General features: G+C 49.8%; 1 protein-coding gene across 2 annotated transcripts in view; it reads left to right on the top strand.

Moving 5' to 3' along the window:
• CAMK2A (calcium/calmodulin dependent protein kinase II alpha) overlaps positions 1–20176 on the top strand; it is a 76211-nt gene extending 56035 nt beyond the window's left edge. Inside the window, exons 11-19 of one of the 2 annotated variants that reach the window (XM_032772077.2) lie at positions 96–179; positions 2207–2249; positions 6332–6372; positions 11952–11984; positions 13064–13112; positions 15016–15091; positions 16620–16714; positions 17190–17418; positions 18732–20176. In XM_032772077.2, the coding sequence (XP_032627968.1) occupies positions 96–179; positions 2207–2249; positions 6332–6372; positions 11952–11984; positions 13064–13112; positions 15016–15091; positions 16620–16714; positions 17190–17418; positions 18732–18735 (654 nt within the window). In that variant the 3' untranslated portion in view covers positions 18736–20176. The remainder of the gene's footprint in view (positions 1–95; positions 180–2206; positions 2250–6331; positions 6373–11951; positions 11985–13063; positions 13113–15015; positions 15092–16619; positions 16715–17189; positions 17419–18731) is intronic. The other variant, XM_032772087.2, reaches the window with a different exon arrangement.
• The last annotated feature ends 4320 nt before the right edge of the window (positions 20177–24496 follow it).

Here is a 24496-nt window from a genome sequence, read left to right as displayed (position 1 = left end):
TTTCTCCCCCTCTCCTTACCCAGGTCCTCGGGTCTCCAGGTTTCTCCCCTTCTCCTTCCCTCCACTGCTGAGCAGGCTCTCCTTCTCTCTTCTAGCACCGCTCCACTGTGGCGTCATGCATGCACAGACAAGAGACAGTGGACTGCCTGAAGAAGTTCAACGCCAGAAGAAAGCTAAAGGTAATTCGCAGGGCCCATCCCTGCTGCCCGGGTACCTTTGGGAACCAGTTGGGAAATGCCTGATGGGTTTGTTTTCCTGAACAGAAGATGTGTCACCGGGTGGGAGTCCAGGTTATCCTGTGAGTTTGGATTTCAGGGAGCCAGAGTGGCCAGGGAAAGGAGAGGCTGAGCTGAGGGGCTGAATGTTAGAAACCAGGCACAAAAGGATGTAAAAGAGGAGGTGGTTCGCCTGCCCCACCTGCTGAGTCTGACCAGGGTTGCTAGTTATTTTGAGGAAGTCATCTGTTAGGTGTGTTGCAAGCAAGTTGGGAAATCCATATTTCCCCCGGGTAAGGAACGATGATAGACACCAGTAAAGCACCTTTCAGTCACAGGGATGCCAAAGCTAAACAGTGCTCGAGGGTGTCTACATCTGCTACTAGGAGGCAGTCCTTTTAACGGTGCATGGCAGGCTACCTCCACAGCGGGTTAGAGCCGGAGGGGAAGAAGGACTGTTGTATCCAATTAACAATGTAGGGGGAATTATAGGTAGGCAAAATGCTGGATTAGAGACGTCACTGGGAGGTTGAGGGTAACGCCTCGGTACACTTACGAAAAGTGCTATAGGTTCTTGAGGGATCAGAAGGAGTCAGAACTTTGATTTTCCATCTCATCCAAAAAGGCCACACCTCTAGTAACACAGTGCCCCCCTAGCACCATGCTGCGTATTCATTCTGTACTGGCTTGTGAAGCAGAATGCCGAACACTGAGTCATTAACGCCAACTACTTCCAGTAGTGTAGCAGTCTAGGGTTGGAAGAGACCTCAGGAGGTATCTAGTCCAACCCCCTGCTCAAAGCAGGACCAACCCCAACTAAATCATCTCAGCCAGGGCTTTGTCAATCCTGGCGTCTGTTTCATGGCGGTCTCCAATCTAAGCAGTTATTTAGCCCTGCCCTTCATTAGCCTGGGAGGGCTGTTAGGTTTTCAGCACAAAGCAGGTGGCTCCAGACTGGTAACAAGGTTGGCAAGGAAAGAAACTGACAATAATCTATGTTTATGGTTCATTTTAGCAAGTAATCAGATTGGTTCAGGTCTGTACTTCTAAGTAGTAATCCGTTACTGTAACCAATGACTCAAATCTCCTGATATGCCACCTGACTAGTTAGTAGAGTCAACTGGAAAACAGAAAACATTTCTGGGGAACATTTTTGCAGTCCTTTTTTTTTTTTCTGTCTTTGGTCAAAGTTTAGTTTTGGTGGGTATTTCCTCTGCAGCTGTAATTAGTATAAGAAGTCACTTTAATAGCATTGGACCTGATTCTGACCTCCATTACACCCATTTCAATCTGGAGTAATTCCACTTGTTACAATTTACACAGACTAAACTGAAATCAGAGTACGGCCCTGCATGTCTGATACTCCTTTTAATTTCACGGATATAGGCAGTTTAGCAGTCTGCAGTGGAAACCCTGGGACTGTGCTTAGGGAGGGAAGTACAGGAGAATAAGCTTCTCATTGAGAAGTAAAAGTGTGTGTTACTGGAGCGAGCAGAGTACTGGCGTTTTGGCTGTTTTCGCTCTGGCAGAATCTCAGAAGGGCAGGTGATGGGGGGGAATTTCTCAGAGGAATCTCAAGATAAGGAAACTTCCCAGAAACTCCCAATAGAAATCTCTCTGCTGCTCTGGTCCTGGTGCCTTTAGAACACAGGGCCAGAGAAATGATGCCACTGCATGGCACATAAAAAGGCCCAGGAGAGAGATCTAGATTGCCTTCACAAGAAGGTTATAAATCATCCCGTCCCTCCCATTACCACCCAGAGACTTGGACTGTCGGGCCCCTACCCAGGACCTGTTTCTATAAACTGTTTTCTGTGTCTGTTAATATCATCTCTGCACTACGTTCATGCCCCTGTGCAACCTCCCACCAGCTCCAGCTGGTTCTGTTTTCCACCGGATACCTTGGACTAGAAGGACAAACAGATGGGCCTGACTCTGACCATAGTCATCTCTCTTTCCTTTCTTTCCTTTCTGCCTTTTGTGTATTTCAGGGAGCTATTCTCACTACGATGCTGGCAACCCGAAACTTCTCTGGTAGGTGTTGTCTTGGCAGGCACCTCACGCTCTACTCGGTTGCTTTGCATTTATTGTATACACTGGGTTTTGGGTGCTCGGTGGGAGCTGAGTTGTACCCACAAAAGCCAGCCAAACCCAGAAGCCTTACTGGGAAAGACTGGCTTAGACTGTCCCCTCTGCATTTACACCATGCACATCCCCGTGGGGGCTGACCACGCGTGCTGTGAGTTTATAATGGAGGTCATTCTGGGATGCACCACCAGGCTGGCAGCGGGGAAGGCGACCTGGAGATGGGAAGTGGGAGAGCTGTATGGCCCAAGAAGGGGTAGAATCGATGGCTTGGGAAATCACAGTTCCTGGAGATTTGGGCCTGAAGGGCTTTATATGTATTTGCCTACTAGCAGTGAACGTGCAGTCGTGTTCACATCCCAGGGAGGTACTGGGGCGGAGAAGGTGCAGCCTCTCTTTTCACAGCTCTGTGATGAGTGGCTGGTGCTCAGACCCAGCCCAGAGGGGAAAGCTTCTGTCACTGTAATAACCCCTCCCTCAGCCATGCCAGGATGGGCCCAAGGAGAGCTCTCCCATCATCTCTGGGCAGAAGGAAAGAGAAAAAGCCTTTCGGGAAGGGTCCTGGGTTCAGCCTCTATCTAGGTTGTGACTAATGAGAGGCAGATATGGCCCAAGTCATGTGGGCCTCTCTGCAAACATCAGTACAAAGACGTGGAGCCTAATTATGTCAGGTGCCCCCAGTAAGTTCCCCTACCATCAAGGGGCCTCTGTGACAAGAACTGCAATCCTAAGGGCCTCAGGTGCCAATGGCTGGCCCTGAAAGAGGGGGAGAACACCACTATACCCATCACTGCAGGCTAGTTGTTAGACTGTGTTCCCTCCACAGCTGGACTTGGAGTCCAGCCCTAAGTGAAAAGATCTCTCTGTGTGGGGGAGGGTGTTAGAGAGTCATGGAAAAATTGCCTTGCAGTCAGGTCCTTTGGAAGCCGTCCAGGTACGGTCAGAACTAGACCGCAGCAGCCCCCAGAGGCTGGAGTCTCTGTCTGTTTCCCTCCTTTCTTTTTCTGCATTTTCTTCTCTCCATCTCTAGGGGAGAGTCCTGTGGTCAGAGCTTCAAGAAGGGTTAAAGCTATTAGGAAGTCTGGTCTGTGCCCAAAGGCTCCACTTCCTTCCCTTACTCCCAGGTGTTCTCACACAGCTAGCACGCACAGGCAGCCAAGAAGGGAGTTGGGGAGGGGGGTGGGTTGTAGCCTACAGATGGGAACTCACATAAAGGAATCATGAATTTCCAGATGATTCTTAAGTGTGATACCAAATGAGATGTCTTGCAACGAGTCTAAACCTCAACCCTCAAACTGGCATTGAAAGCATCCCCTCTCCAACACATGCCCCTGCAACTCCCTGTTGCAACCTGCCCATAGCCCTAGTGGAAAAGGCAGAGGAGGGCACTGGTACTTAATGTGCAGGGCTGCAGGCCTGACCTGGCTGTGTCCTCCAGAGAGGGGTGAATCTCTGACCTCAGGAGCCCACCCAGCCTAGAAAAGGGGTCACTGAGATTTGTTGTGGCCACAGGTGTGTTTTGACCAGGTTTATTCCACACTCATTCAATATGAAGCAAAAAAAGATCTCTGTTAGAAAAACAACATATCGGTGATGGTAAAGCATGTGATCACATCTCGGTGCTAGACTGTAAGCTCTTCTGAGCAAGGGATCTCTTCATTTTGCATCTCAGACAGTGTGGAGGACATTGTAGCTGATTATTAGCAGTATTGTCGGTTGAAAAGACACATAACTTTGGAAAATTGTTAATGGGTGGGTAGGTATCACAAACAGTTTTCTGACCTATTATTGTTCTTGTTTGATCATTTTTTAGCTACAAAGCACCCAAAGCATGCTTGGGGCTTTACAGGCAATTTGAAGACACAGTTCCTACCCAAAAATTTTGACAATCTAAATAGCATTGCAGATTAGCTCTCGCTAATCACCTGTATTCTGGGAAGACCCTGAAAACATACCTGGAGCTAATCTGTATTTTTGAATGCCTGTGAACCAGCAATTCATAGAATATCAGGGTTGGAAGGGACCTCAGGAGGTCTAGTCCAACGCCCTGCTTAAAACAGGACCAATCCCCAGACCCCTAAATGGACCACTCAATGATTAAACTCACAACCCTGGGTTTAGCAGGCCAATGCTCAAACCACTGAGCTATCCCTCCCCCCAACTGTATGAACATGATGTGGGCTATGAAAACCCCGGGGCATAATGCTGACCCCCAGCCTCAGCAGCTGCTGGGAGTGGCCAGGGGGAATTTTAACTTTCTTTTTTAAAGTCCTAACAAAATATGCCCCCTGCCCCAGCTGCTTGCAACCACCTCCTCCCCGAGGGCCTGAGTCCCCAGCTCCCTACGCCTTGCACAGTTGTTTGCACCAGAGCAAAATGCTGCCCATCCAATTTACACTCTGCACTGGTGTAAATGCTGACACAAGGTGCAGGGCAAAGGGTGAATCGGGGCCAGAATGTCTCAAGCCTGGGAGGGGCTTAGCTGGATGCCAGTTCCTCTGGGTGGGGAAAGGCAGGGAGGATGGAGGGTGTGCAGGCGCCAAATGGATTGTGCACGTGAGAGGAGAGCTGGGGAATTTGTGGGGAAGAGGAGGAGGAATCCGAATGCTGGTCTAGCGCGGAGGAACTGTGAGGTGTTCAGCTGAGGGATGGAGGGAGCCAGTGTCTATTCTGGGGCAGTTCTGGGGGCTGGGTTGTACTGGAAGTCAGGGTAGATGATCACAATGGTCCCTTCTGGCCTGGGCATCTGTTTTCTCTGAACAGGTGGCACGGTGGGGGTCGGCACAGAGCACTGTTAGGGTGGGATTGAAAGAGGATGGAGGGTGATTAAGCTTACCTGGGGCAGGGCCTTCTGGGAAGTCTCAGGAGTTGGACAGAGGATGGTTGACACAGAGGGTTTGTGAAGTAGCTGCAGACAGTCAGAGCAGGGTGCTTGTCAGGTGGGTAAGAGGGAGCAGGAGGTGAGCTGGGAGGGAGGTCAGGTCGAGGACTATTGGGGCCTGCAGGGGGCATTGGGATTGTTCAGCGGCTGGTGGTGAGGGTCAGCCCCAGGCATTTGTCGTGGGGGTGGTTAGGGTTTTGCTGACATGTGGCAGTTGTGGGGGTACGTAGCAGGGCTGGAAGAGTTAAACACCCAGGGGGATATTCTGCCAGGCCCTACTAAGGGCAAAGGGCCTGATCTTGAGCATCTGAGGCCAGGATGTTCAAAGCTACAGCCCACAGTCACTTCCCTTCCCGCATTCTGCCCAGGAATTCACAGGGGTCTCCTCCCCCCAGCACACGTGGGCAGGCGGGCGGGCGGCTGCTGAAAGTTCATTATCTGTTTGCCAAGGGCAGCGAGCTGGGAGAGCACCGGAGTGGCCCTGGGGGATGGGGCCTGCGGTGATAGGTGGGCTCAAGGGAGGCCGTCTGCTTTTCATCATCGTCAAAATGTGGGCTGCAGCTGTCAGGTCGAGGGAATCGTAGCACATGACCCCAGCAGCATGGGGCTAAAATTAGAGAGGCAGGCAGGCAGGCAGTGCCACGGTGCATTGCTTATAGCTTCATACTCAGCTCCCCAAGACAAAGGCAGGAAGTGAAGCCCTGGGGCTGAACTGAGGCTCATGCTCTGCTGTGGAGGACACTGGATCTTCACTGGCCATACTGCTGCATGACCCTTGAATCCCAGCAGGAAGAAAACTGCCAGAGACCTCTCCTTCTGCCTAGGCCTCTGCTGTTCCAACACTGCCTGTTGCTCGGGTTCCTCCACGGAGCTGGCTTGACGTCGAGAGACGTGGCCGGGACCTCTGTCTCTGTGCAGGAGAAGGAAGGGCTGGAGTTGAGGCATTCACTTCGCAGCTCAAGGGGCTGTGGAGAGAGGCTGCACCTAGGGCTGTTCTGCTCTGGGTCTGGAGCGCAGCAACCCGGAAGGACTCCTGAACCCCCCCTCCGCCCCTTTTTGTTGACTCCATCCTCCCTTATGCTGCTGATCCTCACTCTGTTGGCCTTGGCGCCTTGCCTGGCCCTGCTAACCTCCTACCTTGTCTCCACAGGAGGGAAAAGTGGAGGCAACAAGAAGAATGACGGCGTGAAGGTAAGTGCTCCCTCCCAGCCGATACGGCACCCCGGGGGCCACTCCTTGGGGCCGCAGTGGATTCGACTCTGCTGAGGGTCCTGCTGTGGCCTTCCTCTGTTCCAAAGTGAAGCTGGTAGCCATGCATTGCTGGCCTGGCTCCTTGGCCACCATCCCCTTGTCTTTAGGTCAGAGGGCCCTTCCTCCTCCATCCCCTGCAATCACTGCTGTTAGTCAGCAGAGCTGCAACAAGAGCAAAAAGGAAAAAATATAAAATGTGCAACGCTCTCTAGGGAAAAGCTTGGCAGCTTGCAGATGGGAGAGCAGAGAGAATGGATGCACAGCTCATGCTTGAATAATGCACTCCTCTAACACCCCAGCAGGAAGGTGACTTGAGGAGAACTCAGAAATTAGCCTCCTCCTGAGGATTTTACTGCTGCTTAGCTGCCTGCAGCCCTCTCCACACGCCCCCCACTCTCCCTGGGAGGGCAGGAGGGATGGGGAGTGGAATGGATGGGGGGGGGAGAGAAAAGGGATCAGGAAAGGAAGAGAGGAAGGGGAAAGTCAGGCTTTCAATTTTTGCCTGGTGGGGAGAGCCGAGGGTTCAGGGGAGCAGCAGTAATTCAAAGCGGGGGCATTCCAGAATCTCCCCCGTTCATTAGCAGGAGAGCCCATGCAAATTCAGGGTCACCCAAGGGAGACTGAGCGCAAGAACCTGGAAGGAGCTGCCTGTATTCAAATGAATAAATGAGCAGCATGAGCCGGCTCTCTTCAGAGAGTTTCACAGCCTGCCAATTCCATTCCTCTCGCTTCCCCAGCGGTGGCACTGGTCCGGGGGGAAGAGGGGGACAGCAGGGTGAGCCCACCCACCCTCTCCCCCTCCAGCCTCAAATTCAAGAGTTAGAAATAATGAGAAAAAAATCTCATTTTACCTTTAAAAGAGTATGGACCATCCAGGTCTTTTTCTTCTGCCACGTTTGGGTGAGCGACGGGGCCCCATGTGCTTGTGGTACCTACCAAGCTCAATCCCACATTCAGAGCCAGGCAGTCTCCTGGGGTGAGAGCCCAGTGGAAATCAGCTCTCTCCATTAATCACTGGTTCTAATGGCCTCTGGTGTGTGTGGGGGGTGGAGGGAGTGGGGGATGCTTCATCATCCTTCCTCCCCAGAGGAGGGCGTGTGATCTGTGGGAAGGCCTCTCTGCCTGATGCCCAAGCCTGCAGGCTCAGAACAGGCTGTGGTAAGGCAGCCAAAGAGGCCCATCAGTCACGAGGGTCCAATCTCTCCCCATACCATGGTCAGTCACGTGGGAGGTTGGAGGGGGGTCCAAAATCTTTTGAAGTCATTGGGAGTCTTTCCACTGATTTCACCAAGGCTTGGGATCAGATGCCATGGGGACCTCTTCTCTCTGGGGCTTTCTCTGGGGTCAGACTTATGAGCTGTGCAGGGCTCCGGGATTCTGGGAGGGTCGGAGAATCAGGCCGGCCTTCCTTCCTGTTGCTGGTTGGGCTACAGAGCTCTGGTAATGAATTGCTTCGTACCACTCGGGTGCTGTTGGAGGAGGCCAAGCCTGCAATGTTAATAGCATTTATAACCACAGAAATGCTGTATATGAGCTCAGCTCATTTTACCTTTACTGCCAGCCTCTCCCCTGAACTACTGAGATTCACCTGCAGGCCAAAGAATATTTTGTCTTGGTCTGCTGCCATCAGGAGGTAATGCTGCAATGGGAAGATGCTGCTTCATGACGTGAAGATGCCGCACTGTGTCATGATGTCACGACTCATGTGGGGTGCCCTGGGTCAGAACTCTCTCTGTTAACGTCCTTCACACTAGTCTTGTGGGATGTGACACAGTAAGGCCCCAGACCAGGAGTGCCATGAGTGTACCATGGGCACCTCACTGTCAGTCTGTGCCTCTCCTCTGCTACCCTGGCACTGCCAGAGCTGCCAGCAGCTTATGATGGTCACCAGGGGAAATAATCCCCCCGCACCCCCCAGGCATTGCTGATGCAGTGCAAGGGGCTGGGGGACAGCTAAGACAAACTGAAAGATGCTTTCTAAAGCTACGGAAAGAGAGGGCGATGGACCAGGAAGCCTGTATAGTGGCCATCCTCGGTTGGATTGCCCATCGGCAAGGCCTTTCCTGTTCGGGTTTTAGTTTGTTTAACATTTGCTGGGAATTTATTGGTGTTTATTACAAACATTTGAAAACAGATGAAAATTGGTTAAAAAAATAACATTAACATTTTCTAGGTAAATATTGGGGTTAATATTGAGGGATGGGGGGACAGATGTAAAGCAGCAAATAGAAAAAAGTAAGAGTATCGTAAGTAAAAGCAGTTTAATGCAGTGGTTTATTTCATGAATTGTATCTTAACAGTGTATACACATATTAACATACGTGTGTGTGTCTTCCACAACATTGCCTTACTCAACAGACAGTCTAAGGGTAAATGTGAGGCTAACTTTTTATTAACATAAACACATCTGCATAATGTAAAGCATTGGATTTGCTTAATGTAATCAGTATTTTCATGTACTTGAGTGGTCCAAAAGGTGGGTAAAAAGTGGTAAAATAATTACAAAATAATGGCTTTTGTAAAAGCTGGGAATCTTTTGGTAAAAATCAGTAAAAACTGAAAACAAAGGGCCTTAGCCATTCCTAAGGGGTAGTGTTGAATTGGACCTGTCACTTCACAAAGGTGGCTGTGCTGGTGGGAAACCTCTTTGTTAAAGGTTCTTCATGTTGGTTTTGTGGTGGCCACAAGGGTGAACACAGTCCTGGGTATGCAGCAGAGCACGAAGGTAACTGTGGGTAGATTGTTAGGAAAACAATCTTCGGAACCATCAGGGTGGAAGGGTTTAGATTTCCAGTACCATCAGTCACTTAGGTTTATATCCTTCAGTTCTGAACCTTGTCTCATGGGCCCCGTTATCACCCAGCTCTCAAGAGTGTGTGAACCTGGGGCTGAGTTCTGAATGATTTTGGATTGCCATGACTGTGTTTTCTGGGCGCCAAGGAGACACAGCCTGGATAGGTGGCTGGAAACCTCTCCTCCCTGCCCCCGTGCCATGATACAACTTGATGGGAAGATGGGAGAAGTGCTACCTTTGTGGGAGGGGTAGAGGAAGAGCGCCTGCCAAAACAACACAGGTGTTAGTTCTTTCCCAACGGACCATTCAGTAGCATCATTCCCCACACCTTGCTGCCTTGGCCAGCCTGGAGGCACCATTCTCTCCCAGGGACATGGCTTCCATCCCAGCAGCCTCCGGGGCACAGAGGAGTGGAATGTTCAGGCTGGCAGCCGGACATGCCATGGGGCAAAGCTGGCATGACAGACTGTGGGCAATCTGCAGAAATCAGGGCACGTGCTGGATGTGTTCATTTCTTTGGTTTGTGGTTTCAGCTTAGCAGCAAAAGTGGGATAGTGTGTTGAAAACTCCATGGGCTCTTTGGGAACAGGAGTGTGAGTACCCTTCCCCACTCTAAGTGGGGAGGGGAAGTGCTGTTTGTCAGTGAACATCACTGTAACTCAGGCCATATGGTCTGGTGTGATGCTGGATGGGTTGTGTCCTCATTTGGGGAACTCATTGGGTTCACCATCCCATGACAGCACACTGGTCCCTGGCAGCAGATCCACCATTCCTGAGTTACTGTCCCATCCCTGAGTTAATGCAGCCGTCACATTGTCTTGCAAATAGTTGGGAAGCAGGATTCCTCCCACTTCTGCTACCCCCTGTCCTGCTAGTGCAGACAGCCAGCTGTGTAGCCCGTGGGTTTGGAAACCTGCGACCCCCAGAGGTTCTTTTCCCTTGAAACAGTTTTCACACGGCCAGAATTTCCCTACCCACAATGCACAGAGGCCATTTTGCCTCTCCTTTTCCTGGAGGATACAATACATTCACTGCCCTGTGTGGTGTCACATCCTGTTACATTGTAAATGAATGCCCCATGTCCCATCCTGTTACGTCCTAAATTAATGAAGTCACTGCCCTATGTTGCATCCTGTTACTGTATGTCCTAAATTAATGCGGTCACTGCTTTGTGTTGCATCATGTTCCGTCTGAAATTTCTACCCTGACTTCCTCGTCTCCCATACTGAATTACAGAAAGCTCTTGACCCTCCTGGCATCTTCCTATGTCCTGAATCAAGGTAGCTGTCACTAGGCTTTCTCATCAGGTTTCACCCTAAATACAGCGGTCGCCACCATCTAGCCGTACGTCGTGTTTGAGGATGTATATATGTGCTGGGAGACTAATTTAGGACATCTCATGATCCCAACAGGGTGGTGGTAGCTGTGCTAATGTAGGATGGAACCTCATGAAATGGCTGCACTTATTTAGGATGCAAAGGGAGGAACAAGTGGTAATGAGCATTAGTGGATGTGGATGGCTCTTTGTAACACAGCCCATCGTGATAGGGCAGTGAGTTTTATCTCACAAGGGACATGCATAGCTTTTGCCTACTGCCCCGTTGGCAGTGGGAGGTATGTCTATGCCTAATTCCATGTGCCGGCACCAAGCCTGTTATCTTGGCATGCCAGCTCCCAAATCTGATGTGTTTTGCATTGGCCTTTACTGTTGTGGGAATTTCCAGTTCCTGCCACCTTCACCACCTCCTAGCATCGTGGAAGTCACAGTGGAATGTGTTCTTAGAGAATTGATAACCCTGCTGTACATCCTAGAAGTTAGAGATAGAGAAAAGGCGGTAGGTCATCTTGCCCATCCCTTTGAAGAGCCAACAGACGGTGAAAAGAAGCTGGTCGCATAAGCCAAGAATCTGCAGGAGGTGCCCAGCAGTATTTTGGGGTAATAGGCAGGAATCTGTTCAAGGGGTCTTTTTATTCAAGGAGTACAGAGCATTCTTGGGTAGTAGAAGTATATACATAGGGTCTTCTCTTTTGAGGAGCTCAGCTGTGTTCTAAGGAGATAGCTGAGGTGCTAGAATTATACCCAGGACACCTTGACTTGGTTTGTTCAAGAAGTGCTCTGTACCACACTCCTGGATGTAAAAATTACTCCATAAGAGGACCTGCAACTGAGCAATTCCATTATTTATAACACCACTTGCTCACATGCAGAATCAGGGTAGAAGGAAATTTAGTTGGTGAAGAGGATTAGAATACTAGCATCTCGCCTGGTTTCAGATTCTTGTATAGTCACAAGTAGAATGAGTTTGGTGGTCTCATGCTAGTTCCTAGTGGATGTTTGTCCACACTGCAAAACCACTGCACAATTTGGCATGATTGGCTGTCATTGCTCGGAGAGGCTCAGTTTTGGAATAGCAAGGCGAAGACTGAATTGCATAGGCAGAGCTGTGCATGGATCCAGAATTGGAGTAGGAGATGTTGCGGCAGATCAGGGCTGAGAGGCATTGGTGGAGCTGTGTTGGGAAGCATGCATAGCATTCGCTGCACTGTGTTTTCACCTTAGCTAGTGGCATCAGTTTCTCACTCAGAGTGCCAAATTTACCCCCAAATTCCCCCCTGCAAAAGGACTATGAAGGGTGGCTCAGGAGCTGCTGTCTCCCATGTGCTGCTCTCTGCCTTTCTCACTCTGTGTCTCTCCCTGTCCCATCTCTTCTCCTTGTTTTTCCAGAAAAGAAAGTCCAGTTCCAGCGTTCAGTTAATGGTGAGTGTCCTTCATCTTCCTCAATGCTGCTAATGCAGGGCCTCTCAACGTGTGCCAGCCTACCCCATTCTGGGAGCTTACCTTTGACACATGGGGTAGGGAACAGGGGACACTAGGGTTGGAGGGAACATTTTCAAAGCAGTATCACCTCCAGATCCCTTGAACAGGGTTGGTGGTGCCCCAGGCCAACAGGATGCCAGTTTTGCTTCCTGCTGACAGGTTATTGCACATTTCTCCCAGTCCTCCTGTCTGCAGGCTGCATCGGTCCAAAGAGCCTTGAAAAAACACCTTACTTGGCTCTGCTGGAACTGTACGATCAGGGGAGTCATACTAGCAATGGCAGCCCTTGCCAGCCCACTCCTGTGGATTATGGATAATACATAAACACGCCTTGGCTGGGATGAGCTGTGGAGCAGTTCCTCTAGCTCAGCTAGCAGAGTCAGCTTTCCTGGGAAATTTGGAGAGTGGATGGGTTCAGTGGCCCTGGCGCCTCTCCGTGCAAATCTGTCTCTCGCTAGACTGTTTGTCTCAGCCTTTGGCAGTCCGTGTGGGTCTCGGAAGCCCTCTCTGTTTTATTGTCCATTTCTCTCCCTATTATGCAATCAATGTGGTCTTTCTCACTTCTGCACAGTCCCCTCGCTCTCTCATCGCAGTTACCTCTTTGTTAATTTGTACATTTATTTTCCTTTTGTACAGTCAACATGATGTCTTTCACCCCTGCACAGCCTCTTCCTGCCCTTTCCAGCTGAGGTCCCAGGAATCTTTGACACCCTCTCTCCCCCAGATCCGCCCTTTGTATGTCACTGTAGATGGTTGCAGGAAAGGCATGTCCACTCCTACAGACACCGACCCCATTACCCCATTCTCTTTGGCTACAAGGTTTGAAAGTCAGTTCTGCAGTTACTAAGCTAGAGTGGTGGTTGGTAGCTGGCTCGGTCAGCTGCTGTTTTACCTGATTTCGGTCCATTTGCAGAGTTGGGTAGAACCTGGGTGATGGATTGCTGAGTGCATAGGAGCCTTCCAACAGACAGCGTAGAGTGGGTCTTACTTTTCCTCTCTCCTTTCTGTTCTTTGCTCAGGAGTCTTCAGAGAGCACTAACACCACCATTGAAGATGAAGACACCAAAGGTACAGGGAGTGGCCTCCAGGCATCAGGGAGAGAGGTGCAGGGATCCTATCCTTGTCACTGGACCCTCCCAAGTCAGACACAGTTACTGTCCATACAGTATAAACTCATTTTTGCCTCATGCCTCAGTTTTCCGATCTGTGATATGGGGATAGTGATACTGAAAGTGCTTCAAGATGAAAAGCACTAGATCAGAGTTAGGTGTTGTTATTACTAGGATGCCCAAGCCTCTGTGAACGTACTGGGCTTACACTAGGGAGCAATTTGGCCCATTTTATCTGCACGCCCAAGGGATCATTGTAGGAGAGGCAGATGACTGGCCTCAGTTTTGATCCCTCTATAATGCAGAGTGTTTTACTCCAGAACATCACCACAACATGCCGTTCTTTATGCGGAGATATACAATTAGCCATTGCATTAGTCTGACCCTGCCAGAATCCATCCCGGCACTTCCCCAGGGATCTTCCCAGTCTTTGCAAGTGCTTGAGCTCAGCAAACCCTTGCCCCACTCTGCAAGTGCCGCCCTCCCTGCTTAGCTCTTATTCGTGCCTGTCCCTTCTGACACTGCCGCTGGAGACAGTCTGAAAAGTTAATCAGCCTTTGGGAAGAGCCTAGGGAAGAAATACCTCCCTCCTGCCTGTCAGGGCCAGCTTGCCAAGAATAGCCTGGGGAATAATTTTTCAGCGCTAATTTGTAAAGTCTCCCCAGTGAAGTGAACCCAACAGCAAGTGATGTGGACTCTGGCCTGACATTATAGTTAATTGAAAATTTGTCCTCACAGGGAACAACTCCCAAGAGACAGGGGATAAAAATTAACATTTCAAAAGGGTGGAAACACTTCAGGCCAAGCATGCAAGAAAGGCCCAGAGCTAGATATTCATTTTTATTAATGACCTTCTCTCTCTCTCTTCCCCCTTTGACGTAATAAAAAATTAACTCTACGTTGTGAGTCACACAGACCTCTGGTCTGCATCTGACTTGGACTTCATTAATAAACACCGGGATAGTTCTGGCAGGCTCCTTCAAAAGTGCCAGCGAGTATCACTGGGCTCATCCCAAGCAGGGTTAGGCTTAACCCAGATCCAGCTGGGAACAGGTGTGAAGATGCAAAACATCAGCTTGGCCCCCGCTGAGAGTTACATTTGCTGGTTTTCTCCTGACGTTTACTGTGGGCAATGGAATGGAGGCAGGTGGGATTCCGAGGTCAGAAATTCCCTCTGAGACATGCAAGGAGAACACTCCTATTCAGGCAAGGCTAGTTTAGTGCACCTCCTCCTACCTTGGGCAGAGGCAAGAGGTGTTTTTTGGTTTGCATGGTAGAAGTGTCACCCACAGACTAGGATGATCCCAACTTAAGCCTCAGCTGTGATCACAAGCAGGATGGACACCCAGCCACCAGATGAGGGACCTGTTAGCTGAGTCCAGCCACCCTAGTGTTTGGCTAGGAGTATGCAGCACAGCATTCTGGCTAGTGAGAAGGATAAAAAGTCTTGGGAGAGTCAAGCAAAGTTCACTTGCGTAGAGATGGTTAAACTGATGGAGATTTACTGGCCAGATGGTGATGCTGAGGTCACTCAAGACTCCATGCCACCATTTTATACCACAGATTTTACAAAACACAGGATTTACAAAACCCTTTGGTTTGTAAAAAGAGATGAACATAAAGAATTCCTGTAAGTGTCCCTGGTTCTGAAGGAACTTCCTCACCTGCTATGGTTAGACCTTTCCTATCTCATTGTTCCCACGCCCTTCCCTGTTCCCTTCCATCCAGGCAGGAATCCCCAATTTCCGTCCTCTGGGCCCCTGTCCCCAGACAAGTTTTCTCAAGTGAATGGGTGGATGGGGATGCTCTTTTTCTCATGGGGACCTCAACATTTGTGCTTTTGTTTTTTTTTAAATGAACAGTACGAAAACAAGAAATTATTAAAGTAACAGAGCAGCTGATTGAAGCAATAAGCAACGGAGACTTTGAATCATACACGTGAGTGGATCTGGGGTGGGTTCTGACTGTATAAGGGGGCGAGGGGAAGTTTGGCTCCGCTAGCTAAGTGGGGTTCAGTCAATACAACACTGCCAGGTGCTCTCGGCTGTGAAAAAGGAGTAGGTTGGTTTGTGTGGCCATCCAGTGGGAAATGATGGGTTGCTAAGATGATGAGACCCAGAAAAAGTAAGTGACTAGTTCAGGACTCCAGAGGGTCAGCGTCAGAGCTGGGCCTGGAATTCAGGAGATCTGATCTTCCAGTCCCATACACTCAAACCATACCACTGGACCATGCCGCTCTCCCCTCATTATAATGGGTGGGTGCATTTTATGGAATGCTGAAGGATGAATAATTGTAATTATGATTTATGATGGAGGGAGGAATGTTATTTCCACACAGTATTCCTTGGAATTGCCTTGTGGTACTTTGAAACAGAGCAAGTTTCTACTAGCTGACCAAGTACTACATTCCCGCCTACGAACTCCTGTGTCCCAAGCCTATTGAAGAGCTACTGCTGAGCTCACCCAGATTTCAGTTCCTGCCTCAGAGACCAAGAGCCGGGGTTTATTGGTATGGAGCAGGGTTAGGTTTTTATTCGGGTTTTATTTTAGCTCAGAAAAGAGGTCAGAAGCCTATTCTAGTTCTGCAAAAGCTTCCGTAGTGTATGACAAAGACCCAGTTCCACGTGGTGATGGAGCACCGTAATCCTCTCCCTGAATTCTTGGGATTAGCTCAGAGCACACGACTTTTCAGCTAAGTCCTTCTATACCTCATTAGGGGAGATGTGCAAGAGGCAGCTCGGGTCCAGATGGAGGGGCCACCTAGCAGCTTCAGTACAAGTGCTTTGAGTGTTGCAAAACCTTGTTGTTGTGCAAATTCAGAAGGCAGATTGTCCCCCTTTATCTGAACCCTTCACAGCTCAGGGGGATTTGGGTAAATGGATCTGACTTGGGCCCATCTACATGATGGAATTCCCCCTGCTTGGTTTTGGTGCCAGCCACAAGCTATCTCCCCGGTAACATTTTATGTCCATTGCACAGGGCTGAATTGTGACTGGCATATTGTCCTACTGCTTTTCTGTACAGTTATGCCGGGGACGCTGATGCTAACACTATGAGAAACAGGGCTTATCTCCCTAAAGTTCTTGGTGCTTTATTCCAGCAGTTCCTGCCGTTAACTCCCATCCTGGAGATATGAGAATCATCCAAAGGAGTATTTGGGGATCTTTAACTATGTCTTTTAAAAGGTTGCTAGGTGGTGCATGCATCTGTGTAGCCCTTGTGCCATGCAGAGCAAACAGTGGGGTACGTTGTTCCTGCTGTCAGAGAACTGTCATTCTCAGCAGGAGCAGATCTTAGGTGAAGTGAGAGAGAGCTGGGACAGAGAGAAGGGATGTTGTACTCTATATTCCAGAAGAGACCCCAGAGCTAGAATGAATGTATTGTTATGTAGCAACATTCCCGGAGACCTTCCAGTTTGAAACAATGAGATAATCTCCTCCCTTTCTCTGGGCTTTGGCTTCCTCAGGAAGATGTGTGATCCTGGAATGACTGCCTTTGAGCCCGAGGCCTTGGGGAACCTGGTGGAAGGACTGGAGTTCCATCGATTCTACTTTGAAAACTGTAAGCAGCTTCTTTCCCCCCAAGAGGCTGTTGACCTTTCGTGTTGATATGCTTTGATGTCGCTTGAAAGAGCTGAGTGGCTGAGCTGGGGCATCTCTGGATCTCCCCAGATGGAATGTTCTCAGTGCTGTCTCTCGGCCATACCAAAAGATCTAGGTGGGAAGCAAATCAAATCTGTTAAATAATTTGAAATGGGGAGTGGCTGGCTCATGGAATGGTGTTTTGGTTAGTAGTTGGTTAGTAAATGTTTTATAGAACGACCCCTTCTCAGTGCGAGCTGTGTTGATGCAGAAATGATCTAATGCTCCATGGCACCGGCAAGAAGTCTGCTTGCTAAGTATCTCCTCTTTCCGTATGGCTACAGCCTGTGGTGGTTAGTCAAGGAGAGAGGAGATTCCCCACTCACATAGGAAGAGCTGGGTGCACACAGGACCCTTGCCTCTGTGTAATTCCACCTGCCTTCCCCCATGTCCAGTGTGGTCCAGGAACAGCAAGCCAGTGCACACCACCATCCTGAACCCACACATCCACCTGATGGGAGACGAGTCGGCCTGCATCGCCTATATCCGCATCACACAGTATGTTGATGCAGGCGGCATCCCACGCACTGCCCAGTCTGAGGAGACCCGCATCTGGCACCGCCGGGATGGCAAATGGCAAATCGTTCACTTCCATAGATCTGGAGCACCTTCCGTTCTACCACAGTAAGCTAATGAGAAACCGTGGCCAGCCCTTTCCACCAGCCGTTGACTCCTGTTCGTCAGGCACGGAGACTAGAATGGCAGAGGAGAGTAGGGGTGAAGGGATAGAGGGCTCACTAAAGGAACTGAATGGACCCAGAGTCCTTCTGGGTCCTTGTCTCTAACAGTGGCTGACGCCTTTATGCTTTAGAAAAGCTTAATAGGCTTCACAGAATGCACCTAACTGTGCAAGCTCTGCCTTTGGGAGGGAAGTTCATTTTTGTCCTGGCCCCAGCTGGGGATCAGCTCGTACCTTGAAGCACTAGGACTGACGCTTGTGTAATTTTATCCTAGATAGTGTCGGGGCTAATTCAGGCAAATTTTCCCGCCACTCCCGTGCTGAGCCATTCAGTCGGGTTCTCCAGCCAGGTCCAAGGTCCAGTGTGTGATCAGCCCTCAACTCCTGTGCCATGCCGGCTGGAGTGGGGTGGGACGGGGAAGAGGAATAGGTCCAGAACTGCAATGTGTGTCTGTGGAGGGAGTTAGAGGAAAAGCTAGCAGTCTCCCCGGAGATCAAGAGAGGTGCCGAGAACTTGCCCTTGCCCTGGGCGGAGCTGTGATGGGGGTGGGGAGGAGACTTCGTGACAACCCAGGGGACTCTGGTTCTGAGCACAGAGCTCTGGCAGCACCACGCAGCTCACACGCCACCCCCCGCCGCACTGTAGCGTGACCCAGGGTCTCCCTGTGACTGCAGGTTTGGAAGCGTTATCTGGCCTGGCCCTGCATACTTATTAAATGCCTCATGCTTTTTTTCCCCCTCCAGCCTACTAAGCTATTTTTCCACATCCAGCTTGTGGCTTCTGCCTGCTAGATCCATTCTGGATTGGAGGGCGGGGGGAGGGAGGAGAAAGAGCAAGGGAGGAAAGGGGAAGGAAAATCCAGCTAGGAAATGGGATGAAATTCTGTCTGGATTCTGTGCATGACCCAGTCACGAGCCTTAGGGCCTGATCCTGATGGTGCCTGCCCCCTGCAAACTCCCATGGCAGTTGAGTGTCTCATGTCCTCTCTCTGCTGGGAGATGCAGGCACTGCGTCCCCTCCCGATCATGTGCATGGGCTGGATTCTCAGTTAGCACAGTCAGAGTCAATGTGACCCAGTGAGCGGCTGCAGGAAAAATCAGACCCAGGTGAGGTGACTGATCTGGGGTGGGCTTGCTGGTTAGCTCCTGTGGAAGGCAGGGCAGAGGCAGACACAAGAGACATGCCCATGAGGCCCTTCTAAAGGACAAATGGAATGAAAAGTGTCCCCGTCCCCCCCACCCGACTTGTGTTTTCCAGCTGAAGCGTTTGCCGCTTGGGCCAGGTTTGTCACTGCCTGACTGAAAAGGGAAAAGCCACCCCCCTCCTTCACCTATGGAACTTGGCTGCTGGGTCTACTGCTTGGCGCTTGCTGGAATTCCTCCTGCCCACCTGGCTCCTCACCAAAAACAAACAAAGGACAACCAGGCCCGAACGAGCTTCGAATTGACTTCTCTCTCTCTCTCTCTCTCTCCCCCCTTCTCCGCTCCCCCCATACTGTCACCCTTGGGCACAGCAAGCTCTGTCAGGGCCTATGCACAGGTCCCACTGCTTCTGCATGACACCAAACATGGTAAGACAATTAAAAATAAGTGGCCAACACACAGAACGTATCTGAGGCGAAGGCCTCCACCCGCCACCTCTCCAGAACTCACAGATCCATACACATCCTCCCTCACGGTTCAGTGCATTTCTCATAGGATGGGATAGGACTCCTATTCCACCTCCATCCTCACCTCTGCCCGGGAGTCTCCAGGGACCAAGGCAAAAGGGTGGAGCGTGAGGGGAGTTTCAAGCTACTTTGGGATGACCAAGGTCTGGGGCCACCTCCTGTCAGCACCTATGGGTTTTGCCTTATTGGTGTCTAGGTACCTAGTCTGATGCCCTTGACCTTGGTATGTCCCCCACACCGCTCCCCCTCAGGGCTCCTGCCCTCCCAGTTCTTCTTTACAGTGACAGCTGAAGGACATCTGCTTAAACTCTTTTACTGTCCTACTCACCTGCTACTCTAGGGCGAGTAGGGTTTTATTATAATGGGTGAGTAAAATATATCCTTTGTTTCTCTTCCTAGAAGCGGTGGGGCGGGCAATTAGCTTGCAAACTCACTGGACTGGGCAGGGTTGTATGCATGGCCCAGTGAAGTCTCATGCTAATTTTGACCATGCTGGTCAAATGTGAACATTTTCCTTTCTTTCTCCCTTGTCCCTTTGGAGCGGGGCTTAGAGATGCTGGGAAAAGAGAGTGAGAGATTAAGAAAACAATTTCAAGTTGAGAGCTCAGCTCTCTGTGCAGAGGGCAGTGATAGTGATAGCCATGGTTATAGGTTGGGTGTGGTAGCTGGCTCTTTTTCCGCAAGCATTATTCATCCATTTCTGACTCAGTGATAGGAACTGTTTCACCATCATCCAACACATTGCAGGTGGTCTTCTTTACCCTCAGCCAACTTAAGAGACCAGCTCCAAATATCTAGTGATGAATCTACCCCTTTGCCCCCCATACTCCTCTTTCAATCTGCCCTCCAAGACTCAATTTTCTCTTCATTTTTAAAGGCCACCCAAAACCAGGAACCAAAACCCTTCCCCATTAATCAGCTTCAGGAAATTCACAGTATTGACAAAACTGGTGCTTAAGGAAATAGAGCCGGCTGTTCATTTGAGAGAGAAAAATAAACCGACCACATGACACCTTCCAGCAAAGATAGCGAATGTAAACTTTAGGAATAAAACTTTGAGGAATCCGATTATGCTTCTAAGAAACAAACAAGCCTTTAGCTATCTCTTCTACTTTGAATGCATGCCTTTTTATAGGAAAAAGAAACCTACTGTGTATTTCGTAAATTGATTTTGAGTATTTGCTGGATCTTTATGTAATAACTAGAAATATTGAACTTTTTGCGGGGTGGGAATTTTGGGGGAGTTGTTGGATTTTGGGAGGTTTTTGTTTTGTTAACATGTGGGAGTGGTTTGGCAACAAAGCGATGGTCATAGTGAAGGTGGCCCCAAGAGGGCAGGGTGGGAAAGTTCCATAGCTGGTTTTCCTGCGAACCAAGTTGAGCCCCTTAAGACGCATGGGACTTGTGGTAACGTGGTCGTTTCTATTTGCAATGGAAATGTTTGAATGTCAGATGTGCCCATTTGAATGGAGACAGCTGGACAGTGAGGCATTCCTGGGCTGAAGTTGCAGGTTCCGCAAGGAGAGTGATCATTTGCAAGGGACATCTAAGCCAACTGGCAGGAATACAGCAGGCATGGGTCATTTCTGAGCCTGTGCATTTTTTTGAACGATAAACAACCATCCAGTTGTTCTTCCGGTGCCACCGTTATGTCAGTCTCATGACATCGGGAGGGACTGGAAAGACGTCTGTTTTTGGTAGAGGTAGGAGAGGCGTGATCTGGTTATTTTTTGGTAATCTTTCCATTTCCTGTTCTCTTTTTTTCCAACTGCAACTTCTTTACTCTTTGATGTGAAGTTACTGCAGTGCACTTGCGCTGCCTGGGGACTTTCTAATTGCACTTTCTTCATTTGCATGACGTTTAACTTTATAGACGGTGCGTGTATTTAGAAACAAACAAACAAAAATGCTTGTTTTGGACAAAAAAACCCAGTGTATTCTCAATGTAAATTCTGAATAGTGTATTTTGCCTTTTCCGTGCTTTCAAGTGCTTAGCTCACCATCAAAGCAGGACAACCGCCTGCTGAAACACAGCCATGTTTGCAAAGTGCGAAAATATTTTCTCATTGGACGTGAGGGGAAGAAATCCAAGCAGCCGGGGCATTTAACAAGCTTCAGGAGGCATTGTTCTGTGAGATTCCACTGACCCCATCGTGAGCTCATTGTGTAGAATGCGCGTTGAATGTGCCTTTTTAGGGACATGTCAGCCAGATTCTTTGCTGGTGGAAATCAGTGTCGGTCCATGAAACTCAATAGACCTATGCTGATTTACAAGGGAGCGACACTGACTCACGCCGGCTGAGATTCTGGCCCAGAATCTTCTCTTAAACAGGCACTCTCATGCTGGGGAGAGGATCAGCCTTTTAGAGTTGCTTTATCACAGTGTTTTTTTCTTCTTGTGTTTGCTCAGTGCCAAAGCTATTTGTGTCTAAATGAGGGCGTTGGCTCCTTCACAGCTTACTATGCTCCTCTAGAACCTACTGTGAAGCCAACTCGGATGAGGTGTCTCATCCACCTATTAATCACCATGCCATCTGGGCATCGGCAGTATTTTGGATGTTGTGAACATTCCCAGGGCACTGGCCGGATTGTGATTTAATTGCAGGATCAGCCATTAAGGCTGCGGCTGTGCTATCAAGTTCCAGTGTGGTAATCAGCCCCCAGTGTAACTCCACCAGTGGAGGCTGTAGTTTGAGTCCAGCCTGCACATATAGCTTCCACCTTTGCGACTGATGGTGGAGCTGCACCCGTGGTGAGTTCTGACCATAAAGAGCAGCTGGACTGGACAGACGGGAGGAGGTAGGGTGACCAGACCTCCTGATATTAGGGGCTTTATACACGCAACTGTACCCATCCCCTCTCCCCCAAACAGTGTCCCGATTTTTCCCCCTTGCTCTCTGGTCACCCTAGGGGGAGGGGGTGCTGGAGGCCAGGCGTAGAACACAAATACCTTTGAGACCATGGAGAGGCGCTCAGAAGAACGTTGACCTTTGTGCAGAAATGTTCTCCTTTTACTATATGAGAACCTCCTTTGAAGGGATGAAGCTGATTGGATACCATGGTAAAACTCACCTCTGCTGCTAGGGCTGAACAGCCACATCCACCTAGGCTCCACCCATTTCTGCACCCAGTTTGGCTTTGCTTCCAGCATGGTTATAGCCTGACTTCTTAGAAGTGTGTCCCTCTTCGGACTGTTTCCCCATGGATTTCTTTCTCAGAGGAAGGCTCATCCTCTGTCATCGGCTGAATGGAAGTCATACAACACCCACGAGACTTTATTAATAATAATAATGAGCCACCTGAGCATTTCCAAGTGAAGCAGGTTCCCTGCAGAGGCTGGGGCTTTGGCTCTTTTTCGTCTTCCAGGAAAGGAGAATCCTGACAAGGAAGAGGCGCTTCAGCTGTTCACATCCTGCCCACCACGTCTGCTTTTAGCACCCGCACTTTAGGGCTCTGCTACCACAAACGGATTGTTGTGCCCTGGTCTGCATCCCCAGCTTGGCCCTGGACACCTAGCACAGGTGTCCGCGCAGGTCTTTGAGTAAACATTGACATGGTACTAAGCTGCAGCCTTCCTTTCGCAGCTGTATCAAAATTCCTTTATCCCTGGTCGGCTCCTGGATTCAATGGTCTTCCCTAAACTCTCCAATTCCTCCGAGACAAAGCACCCTCCGTCACAGCAGACTGGCTCTTCTTTGGCTTCCAGAACAAAGGGCACTGTCTCTCCCCCGGTAGCCCAGTCCTCGAGGCCAAGCCACACTCAGTCACCCTCCTACTTCCCCGTCTGTCACAGGAGACCACAAGCAACAGCTGCGGTGAGAGCATTTGCTGCTGTGGTTTCTGCTTTGTAGGCTGGAGGAGGTGGTGGTGGCAATTCCCTTCTGAGCCTCGGGAAGCTGCCAGTCTGTCTGCAGCAGCATCTCTCATGTCCTTGCTGTTGCATCAACCCTCAGCCTGGAAAGAGATGGGCGACTTTAGCCTCTTCCCACCCTCATTGCCGCCCGTCTATGGATAGCTCTGCTCTGAAGGGTGGAAAACACCCTATCCCCTAAGACCTGTCCTGCAGGCGGTAACACTACAGCATCCCATCAATTTCAGTCACAAGTGCAATGCAGTGATAGTATCACGGCACAGTCCAGCGTAAACCTGCCTGTCCATAAGCCGCACTAATGGTATCATGTCTTCTGATGTCTTTGGAGCAGCTTAGGTTTTCAGCTTGCTATGTCACTGAAAGAAAATGGCCTGCATTAAACCCCTGTGCATCTCGTACCTCGAGTATGAAGGTTCTGTGGTCTATGGGGACCTACATGGTTAAAAAGTCGCCTCCCTGGTAATTTACCCTGTAGGTTATTGCGAGGACATTTCAGGCTCTCCTTTCTACAACAGAAGACAATCACACTGCCCAGTATGATGAACAAAGAACCAGACCTTGACTCCAAACCCACCATGACCATCACCTAGTGTAGCGTCACTAGGGAAATGGACAGGTCAGCAAGCAGCAGGCATAGGCTGGTGACCCATCCTGGAGTTTCCAGGATGGCTCTGCAATGGCTCTGTGGCAGTCCAGCTGATGCAAATCCTCATTGATGAAGAGTTGAAGACAGAGGTAACGCTTTATCTGATGTTTGCAGTGGGGCACCATGACCACAGTGTCTGTGGAGGATGGTGACGTATCTTTAAGACAGTCCTGTGCCCCAGAAGTAGCTTTCCCTTGAGGACAGCAGAGATGCAGAAGACCATGCAGTTCTCTCCCGCGGACACTCCAGGAGCATGATTAACCCTCGTTTCTAGCCCAGAGAAACACATCTGTTGGTGTTTAGGCCATGTTGGGGGCATATTCCCTTGGGCATGCTCAGCTGGGTTTTCAGGAAGTTCTTTGGAGGTATATGCCTACATTCCAGTAGCTTTGGATCCACCCCCAAATTGCCTGGCTGGGGATCAGGGGGAAGAGATTTGCCAGGATCCCCAGAAGGTAAACACTCTTGGTGTGAACCCCAATTAACCCTTCACAGACACAACAGCCGTGGTGAAGTGCAAAGAATAAGTGGTCACATCTTTACACACTGTTTATAAAGGGTTAACAAGTGACCACGGCCAGCATAAGCATCACAGACGCGAGCAATAGAAGTGCCACAGAAGGTTGTAGGCACTTCCTCAGAAGAGGTTATTGATGCTTTAAAGCTCCCGCTTGGATTCTACAATTGATGAACCATGTATTAAAACATCTTCTAACACTTTATAGTCTATCGATACAGGGAACCTTAATATAAAGTGTAACAAAAACACCTTCCTTGCCATGGATGGAGCCTGGAATGAAGGACCTGCTGTCTGTCCCTGCTCCCATTCAATGCCG

The sequence above is a fragment of the Chelonoidis abingdonii genome, chromosome 7 (genome assembly GCF_003597395.2).
Source record: "Chelonoidis abingdonii isolate Lonesome George chromosome 7, CheloAbing_2.0, whole genome shotgun sequence".
In the NCBI taxonomy this organism is placed as follows: Eukaryota; Metazoa; Chordata; order Testudines; family Testudinidae; genus Chelonoidis; species Chelonoidis abingdonii.
The sequence above is the reverse complement of the archived record's forward strand: the minus strand, read 5'-3'. Positions and strand labels throughout refer to the sequence as shown.